General features: G+C 36.0%; 1 protein-coding gene across 1 annotated transcript; it reads right to left on the bottom strand.

The window, feature by feature from the left end:
• Nucleotides 1-416: 416 nt before the first annotated feature.
• Nucleotides 417-8,341, bottom strand: LOC117406240 (motilin receptor-like). Its single transcript, XM_059031280.1, has 3 exons — nucleotides 8,328-8,341; nucleotides 6,532-7,265; nucleotides 417-709 (listed from the first exon to the last, which is right to left on the bottom strand). The coding sequence occupies exons 1-3, from the start codon at nucleotides 8,339-8,341 to the stop codon at nucleotides 417-419; spliced, it is 1,041 nt and encodes a 346-aa protein (XP_058887263.1).
• Between the last annotated feature and the right edge of the window lie 1,354 nt (nucleotides 8,342-9,695).

Genomic DNA, 9,695 nt, shown 5'->3' with positions numbered 1-9,695 from the left:
ATATTCCTCAATCCTTTACATACAGCATCCAATGACTGTGTACTGTATGTGATTCTCTCATTAATATAGGAAGAAAAAGATGTTTTAACCATCATATAATTGTTTATCCTCTCTATTACAGCCACGTAGCCTCTCTAATTATACAGAACAGGCATTGTTGAATCTTGGTTTAGTAATGATGAACTGATTTGAAACCCTTGTCAATCTTCTATTTAAGAAACATATAGCTTGCATGGTGCACAGAAAGGCCAAAACTTCAATGTTACTTTAGAACGGACAATATTTCATTTCAGTGGGGCAACTTGATTCCTACACATTCCACACACTGGGGCACAAGACAATTACCACCTCCAAATGTCCCTGGTGTGTTTTGGTGCTGTTAGCAAGTACCCGTGGAAATATCTTCTCCCGCATTTTTAAACGCCTGTGCTGGTCTCGGTGCAGGCTGCAGTGTACTCCCTGGTAGCAGAGAAGGACCTCTGGCTGGATTGTTTATTGAGAAGCAGTCTGGAGGCAGCAGCCCTGTATTTCCTGGACATGAGGTTGTAAAGGACCGGGTTGATACTGGCACTCAGGTAGAACAGCAGCATGGAGACCATGTTGAAGTATTGACTGAATTTAGCCGCAAGGTAATTGTCGACGTGAATAAAAATGTTTCTCCCAATGTGAAAAGGCAACCAGCAGACTGCAAAAGCCAAAACGACAACAGCTGCAAGACAAAAAACAAAATAGAACAATACAAATGTAAAAAAGCAAATACTACCAGTGTTTTCATCGCTTGGCACGCACTGGACCATTTTTACCTTGTAAAACCAGATAAGATGCTTTTGTCTAGAATGTGTGTGCTATTGTAAGCAGCAGTACACATTCATGGGAAGGGAGTGTGAACTTGTTGTAAAACAAATGGCAGGTCCACATGGATGGAAACTACAGTATAATTTAAAGCATATGTACAAGTAATACAGCATCACAAGAGGGTAGGGGGCTTTGATGATGTGCGATGATGAGTTGAGGGGTTGGCTTCATGACGTGATGAAAAATTCCTAACAAAATTAAAACATTTTGAAATCCAGAACTTTCAACACATATTTTTTTTATATACATAAGGGTGATAACCATTAACCAGTTCTGAAATTGTTCAAAACTTGATTATGTATTATTTAGTTGAACAGCCCCAGATATATATTTTAATATATGGTGTTGATTTGAACTATATTGTTCATGCATCATTAAAATGACGCATAAAGACCTGGTCACACAGGCGACTTTTGTTGAGGTCAACAAGAGGAACATATTTGTTGCGTGTATTTTGCATTGCATTTTGAAGTGGTCCCACGAGAGACAAGCATGCGGTCGACATGGCAACACACAGAGTAATGCAAATCAATCATAATGCACGTTTGTGTCACGAGACGTCAATATGCTGCGAAGGAAGGCTGCCGCTGCTGCTTTAACAGCAATGTTAAAAAAAAAGAATGGTTGGGGTTCGGCCTGGGTTATGAGACGTGAAGAAATATTATTGTTTTTGTTTTTAAACTTGAACAAAAAAACAAACCTTATGACATTTTATTTTTTCAAAAATGTGGTGAAGCAATAATTTTTTTGTAAATTGTTACAAAAACGCAACCATTAAACCTTTTCACCCTCCACAGGAACCTTTTATTTTCTTATATGTAATTATTTCTCAAATCCATAAAAAAATGCAAAATAATCTATTAGCTTCACTTCAAAATCATGCGTCCACATCGCCATTTTACTATCATGTGACACTACTATCCAATAGGATTGGCTGGTATTGAAAATGTTGCCCTTGTGTCGGCTGAAAAATAGAACAATGGAAGTAGGAGACACGTCGCCGGGGGTTTGACAAGCTGTCGAAGCCTTGTTGCCATTGACAACAGTCGCCTGTATGACCAGGCCTTAAGGGAAAGAAATAGGTAGTTCTTTCCTTCTAGGATCTCACTGAAATATACACATCTCAACATCACGCACACAACAAACATATTACATAAACTTTTCCCTCACTCAACAAATAGAACATACAGACGTGCTCAAGCTTCTTGGTACCCCTCCACAAAAAATGAAGAATGCACAATTTTCTCTGAAATAACTTGAAACTGACAAAAGTAATTGGCATCCACCATTGTTTATTCCATATTTAATAGAAATCAGACTTTGCTTTTGATTTTTTATTCAACATAATATTGTAAATAATAAAACAAATGAAAATGGCATGGACAAAAATGATGGGACCGCTAACCTAATATTTTGTTGCACAACCTTTAGAGGCAATCACTGCCATCAAACGTTTTCTGTAGCTCTCAATGAGACTTCTGCACCTGTTAACAGGTAGTTTGGTCCACTCTTCCTGAGCAAACCGCTCCAGCTGTCTCAGGTTTGATGGGTGCCTTCTATAGATGTTCTATAGGATTCAGATCAGGACTCACAGAAGGCCACTTCAGAATAGTCCAATGTTTTGTTCTTATCCATTCTTGGGTGCTTTTAGCTGTGTGTTTTGGGTCATTATCCTGTTGGAGGACCCATGACCTGCGACTGAGACAGAGCTTTCTGACACTGGGCAGTACGTTTTGCTCCAGAATGCCTTGATAGTCTTGAGATTTCATTGTGCCCTGCACAGATTCAAGGCACCCTGTGCCAGGTGCAGCAAAGCAGCCCCAAAACATAACCAAGCCTCCTCCATGTTTCACTGTAGGTATGGTGTTCTTTTCTTTGAAAGCTTCATTTTTTCGTCTGTGAACATAGAGCTGATGTGACTTGCCAAAAAGCTCCAGTTTTGACTCATCTGTCCAAAGGACATTCTCCCAGAAGGCTTGTGGCTTGTCAATATGCATTTTAGCAAATTCCAGTCTGGCTTTTTTATGTTTTTCTGTCAAAAGTGGAGTCCTCCGGGGTCTTCTTCCATGGAGCCTACTTTCGCTCAAAAAGCGACGGATGGTGCAATCAGAAACTGACGTACCTTCACCTTGGAGTTAAGCTTGTATCTCTTTGGCAGTTATCCTTGGTTCTTTTTCTACCATTCGCACTATCCTTCTGTTCAATCTGGGGTTGATTTTCCTCTTGCGGCCGCACCCAGGGAGGTTGGCTACAGTTCCATGTTCAGTGTGGTGCACACAATGATACCAAACAGCACAGTGACTACTTTTCTCCATTTAAATAGGTTGAATGACTGATTACAAGATTGGAGACATATGTGATACTAATTAAAGAAACTAATTAGTTTGAAATATCACTATAATCCAATTCTTTATTATCTTTTTTAAGGGGTACCAACAAATGTGTCCGGGCCATTTTAGAATATCTTTGTAGAATAAGCAATAATTCATCTCTTTTCACAGATTCTTTGCTTTATTCTATGACATACCAAAGGCATGCAAGTATACATGATAAAATAGCTTTTAATTTCATCACTTTTCAGGAGGAATGAAGCATTATTTCAATGAGCTGTAAGGGTACCAACAAATTTGAGCACGTCTGTATGTAAACCATATTGTAAAATGAAAGTCCTTTATAGATTTTCTTGTGTGTCTTGTACCAAAGGCACATGCAGACACAATGGAGTGACACTAAAATATACACACAGATACTTAAACGTTGATATAAACACTTGTGCACTCAGACATAGACAGTTGTGTGTGGATATTAATAATATACAATGATTAATATAGCAAATAGGAAAGAAATAGGGTTGTTTAAAGTAATAAAAGAACAAATGGAGAAAGGTCTTTTGGCAACTGAATACATTTAAAAAAACTAACGTTGATGAAGTGTTAAACATTAGTCTTTTTAGATTAGTCGGTTTTACATCAGAATTACTAAACATTGATAAAATTCAATTAATTGTGTCTTAGTAATGAAATGTCCTTCTTATTTATTTTTTGAAGTAGACAGGGTCATATTTTAAAGCAAGTGCAAAGACAAAGGTTAATTTCTAAGTGGAATAAAACAACTGTGACAATAAAACTAACACAAAGTTGGAGGAGTTAATTAGTTGTTCTAAGTGGTTCCTTTCTAATTTAGACTTATTTTACTTCTCTAATCATTTTCATTTGCTTTTGCACTTGCTTCAGAATATGACCATTACTGTTACAAAACTATAAATAAATATCTTTAAAAAAGTATTTTTAGGGTCCTCATTGAAAAATATGGAGACCCTTATGTGCTGTCTAGTGAAGACATGATCAGCAATCTTCTCTAAATTTATCATACACTCCACAGCACTTTGCGATAATCCTGTACACTATTATCAACCTTTCAGGTACGATGTAATTATTCTGCAACCATGAGGAACTTCTGGATGTGTGTGCATTAATTTTCAAATAAAAATGGTGCCAAATGTGCACAGAAGCAACATTGAAACCCTTATTAGAAAACATGTAATATTACATCTTAAAAAAAAATGTGTAGACAACTAACATGGACTATCCATGAGGTACAACACAGAGTATTTGACAAGAATAATAAGGATTAGTAGCACAGGTTACGTGCTGAGGCACATCAGCGCAGCTTACTTTTATTCACAGTCATATTATTTGATTACAAATGATGCACGAGAACAATGCAGCTACATACAGCAGGACATGCATTTCCTAATTGATCTAATTATTGATCTTATCATACATCAGCAGGACATATGATAGATAGACATTTCTATTGGAGATAACAGAATTAAACAATTGGGTTCAATGACCATGTGTAAGCTATTTTACAGTGTATCCCTTAAGATAAATGTTGCATACCATCGGAAATTATAGCATCATTTGAATAATAATGTATTTTTTTGTGAAGCACAGGTTTCCACTACAGCACAATGAATACAAAGTATCAGCATGAGGAGACATGTCTTATTGTTTATGTGTACTCAGTTGGATAAATGGTATGTACAAAATTAAACAATAAAGTCATTTGTTTTCCAATTTTGTTTTGTTTCCCTATTACAACGTATGGTTCAGAGCAACATTTCCATTAAAACTGGCTTCTAGACTAGTTAGTTGTCCACAAGGTCTTTCTGCATCAGTAGGGAAGCTAGGGCAGGTGTAGAAGGTAAGACTAATAATCAAATTAGTGTTAATCCCTTACCTTGATTGTCACTTGATAATGCAACATGCCCTTGTGTTAAGCATGTTTTATTAATCTTAGTAGAGAACATATTCCTACAGTATGAACCATGCTGAGCTCAAACTTTTTAAAAATGATTTTTAAAGTAATGAAAAATGACATAAGAATTGGACACCCAATAACATAAATGATAAGTGGGTGAGAAAATTATTTCATTTTGTACAGCCTATTTATTTCACTTTTAAGGCTTAATGCTAATACAGGTGTATATATAAAATAGTTAAGATAGGTTTAAGATATATGCAGAAATGCTTTTTCTTTTGTTGTGGGGCAGACTAACAATAGGGAAACAGCTTAATTCTTAGGAATAATTATTATTTGTTTATTTAGCAGATGACTATATCCAAGGCGACGTACAGAGACAAGGGTGTGCGAACTATGCATCAGCTGCAGAGTCACTTACAACAACGTGTCACCCGAAAGATGCAGCACAATGAACTTGACTTTGACTTTGTAAAAGCTTGTTCACAAATACCCACAGGCATCTAAACTTTTAGGTTAAGATTCTAAACTCATTCATATGTATTTTGCTATATATCTAAAATGTTTTAAACATGAATACAGTGTATTTACATTGCATCATTGAAAAAAATGAAAAATGTAACATGCATTATGAAAGCAATAACACATATCTGGGTGAATAGGGTCCAGTATGCCTCAGGTGTTGTGTTACCGAGGTGTGCAAATATTGGACAATATTTGAATATCCTAGAGTGTGCTATTGTGCTTATGAAATGTTTACATATATGCAGTACCCTGTACCATAGTAAAACAACAGAAAAGTATAATACATCTTAGTAAACACATTAAACAGTAAGAGCTTGGTAAAAAAAAAAAAAAAAAAAAAAAACTAAACATGGTATGTAGAGTAAAATCTTGGGAAAATATAGAAAACTGCAGAAAATACTATATACTCCCAAACACTAGATCATGTTTTTTTTGGTTTCTTTGTTTTTTTGTACAATTAGGTAGATGCACCAAAAGTGAGTAGACTATGAATACAAAATAAGCTGGCAATACCACTACAACAATAAAGAGATACATTCAAGTCATGCTTTGCGGTTTGGTGGCCAAAAGTCATATATACAGTATTATATGTCATGACATTTAGGGCCCAATTTTGAAGCTATTGGAAAGGCAAGGTCAGTTTTTCTTAGAGGAATTAAACAACTGTATACACCTAGCAAGAGGCAACTTAATTGCAGGTAGGAGCAGTTTGATGATTGGGTTAAGTCATGTCTTGCTCGTTTTATGCCATTAACATTATTTTATTCCTCTCTGAAAATGTGCCTTTACTTTTGCTCTTCCCTAAAATTGTCTACAATGGGCAACTGACTCATCAAGTTGAAGTAAAATCACACCTGACCTATACTGTAAATTGAGAAACCCACTTACCCAAAATATTGACAGTCTGTCTGTGGTACCTTTCTCTGTTAGCAGCATTGGGTCCTTGGATTTCATTCTTGCTTTTCCACAGTTTTCTGCCTATGGAGCCATAGAGGAAAGATAAGCAGAACATGGGGAAAAAGAAATAGATGGTGGACACCCAGATCATGGTGTACAGGAGCCCAGAGCTCACAGCGTATGAAGTGTACTTGCACTGCCTGGTGCCAGTGTCAGGATCTGTGTTGTTTTCATATTCTACCCCGAAAAGGAAAAGCATCGGGGCAGCGGACACTAGTGAGAACGTCCACAGGAAGCCAATCACACATTTCACCCTCCTTTTAGTAACAAACACTTTAGCCTTTAGCGGGAAACAAATGGCCAAGTACCGCTCGATGCTGAGGGCAGTGATATGTAAGATGGTGGCATAAGTGCATCCTTCGTTGATGTAGTGAGACAAGCGGCAAATGGCCTCTCCGAATATCCATGGAATATATTTCCAGAGGCGGTAGAGGTCAAAGGGCAGGCAAAGGAATATGATCAGGTCAGAGACAGCCATGCTGGAGAGGTAGAGGTTGGTGGTGGTCTTCATGTCCTTGTACTTTCTGATGATCAAAATGGTCATGGTGTTCCCAGTGACGCCAACGATAAACAGCAAAATGCAGATGATAGTCACTGGAATTAACGTCGAGATAGGGAACAAGGACCCTGGATCGTACATCTCGTCTTCGTACATGGTCTGAGATCTGTAACACTGTTAGGAAAGCTTTGAGGTTTTGCATGCCAGGGAATGGAAACAGCAAAACTATTATTGGAATCTTAGTGCAAGAACAGTGTACAAATTAGTGAATCCCCAAGAGATATTCAACAACTCCCAAGCTCAGCGTTAAAGCAAAAACTGAAGATTGAAGTCCTTGGTCTTAACAAGAATGGTGCTGACTTTTAAAGCCATTGCCTGGTCTTTCTTCAGGCAGCTAGCTTATATTTGCAGACTGCCAAGAAATCCATCTCTGTGATGTGTCTCCCTGTCTCCCTCAACCCCCCTCTCTGTTTCCAGTTGAAAAAAGACAGGAGCACAGCTTGCTTAGCAGTGTGACATATATCACACACAGGAACTTATTGTGAGCATAAGTTCTAGTTCAGACAGTCTTCTCAGAGTCCCAAAGCTGGGGGTCTCAACATCATCTCTTTAGTTCAAATCCCTGAGAAGAAAAGTTGCTTTCTGACCAGCCTCCTCTGCTCAGCTCTGATTTCAGCAATGAGGCTGAGCCTTAATCAAATACTGTGAGCCACAGTTGGGGAGAACAATCTGCAGGATATCTCTGTTACCATGCATGGCTTTTTCCATTGGATATTTTGTGAATGTTCACAAACCAAAAAGGGGGATCATTTTGTATTGAAAACAAATATACAGAATACACAGTGCACAATGTGTATATTACTTAGCAGTGATATACATGGCCCAAATGCAAAGCAAAGAATAAAACAGTGAACAATATAAAACTGCAGGATAGAGCAGTTGCACTGTCATTCTTGCAAGCTTTTTTCTGGTGTTATACTGTTACAAGGATCCGTTTTATTTACATTTGTCTTTGCACTACTTTCAATATATCTCAGAAAAGTGTGTAGTATCAATTGCTCACATAAGAGTTTGCCATATAGCTTTGTTATATACCATACACGGCAGTAAACATATACACTTGTCTGTACTAAACAGTAACCTGCTCTTACTAGCCAGTAAACTCCAAAAATAAATATTTTTTCAATACATGTAAATGACAAAGGCACCCTGGAGTTCATTCAGTTACCTGGTCGGGTGCATTTTTCTTTTTATTTCCCCAAATGATAAAGGAAATTTAATTTATGAACATAAACCAAAAAATATATTTCCATATATGAACATTTATTTTTTATACAATCCTATGCTGCTAAAAATGTTGAAATATTAACATCTATTAACATATGTTTAATCCACAATATAATATACTATTAATGCATATTAACAAATGGACACCTACGTTTTCAATATACGATTCTTTTAAAAGATTAATGTTTGTGCAATGAAAAAAAGCTCTGGTCAGCCATATATGTTAATATAAGAACACTTTTTTCTATAAAATGTAATATATGTAAACATGTGATATTGAAATATTTTCATCATTCAAACTGGTACCAAAGTAATAGATGTTATGACAACACATTTGAGAACAGTGTTTTGAATACTTAAATGAATGCTATGTATCCTAAATCTAAAACCATTAAGAAGGATTGAGGATGTGGTTATCCAGTGTTATGTAGCCTTTATAAATTTGTTTTGAATGCTACATTCAAATAATCTATTACTTAATGTATAAACCTAAATGAACATATATGCAAATGAACTGCCATAATAGACATGTTCTTGGAAAACGTCATATGTTATTTTATTTACAATAGGTTTTATAGTTGTGTTGTTTGTGTGGTTTGAGGTGTGAAATTGATTTGTGATGTTATAGATGAATGGAAATAGTGTATGCTAATGTTAGTGTAAACACATTTTATTACTGTTTATCTATCCTTTCTAGCATTCACTTCAGCACCTCATTAAAAGATGTTTGATATTCCTTTGGATAGAATTAAAAGCATTGAAACCTATCTGTCTTGAGGATTGATTAATTACATTTTCTTTAATTTAATTGCGTTGTCATATAAATCTAACAGAAACAATATAAATGAGATAACTCTTTAAATACAGTACAATCCAGATTAAACCAGAGGCAGTAATGTTTAATCTTATTAGAACGCCATTTTAAGCATGGCCTTTGAAAAACATTTCATTAAACAGTTTTACTTCATGTACTTTGCTGTCATGATAATTCAACATTAAAACAACAGAGGAGCATTCATTTTATATGCATATAAATATGGTACTGCATTTGTAAAAGTAGATTTTTTTTTTTTTAAATGATTAAAAAGTGGGAAAAAGTTTCATTTTGGCCCTGGGGGACAAAGCTTGCATTCAGGATTTGGTTGTAAACTGCAGCAATGTTCTCTGTGTGGGACATATTCCCTGAATATGATAATAATACATTATTATTATTATTATTTATTTATTTATTTATTTCTTAGCAGACGCCCTTATCCAGGGCGACTTACAATTGTTACAAGATATCACATTATTTTTCACATACAATTAC

The sequence above is a fragment of the Acipenser ruthenus genome, chromosome 9 (genome assembly GCF_902713425.1).
Source record: "Acipenser ruthenus chromosome 9, fAciRut3.2 maternal haplotype, whole genome shotgun sequence".
NCBI classification, from domain to species: Eukaryota; Metazoa; Chordata; class Actinopteri; order Acipenseriformes; family Acipenseridae; genus Acipenser; species Acipenser ruthenus.
Note: the sequence above shows the minus strand (reverse complement) of the source record. Positions and strands in the feature narration are given on the sequence as shown.

What these genes read in the sequence shown, in the direction of transcription:
- LOC117406240 (XM_059031280.1), bottom strand. An exon ending in ACAGACTGTCAATATTTTGG is followed by an intron (nt 710 to 6,531) that starts GTAAGTGGGTTT and finishes TTTGTCTTGCAG; the next exon opens with CTGTTGTCGTTTTGGCTTTT.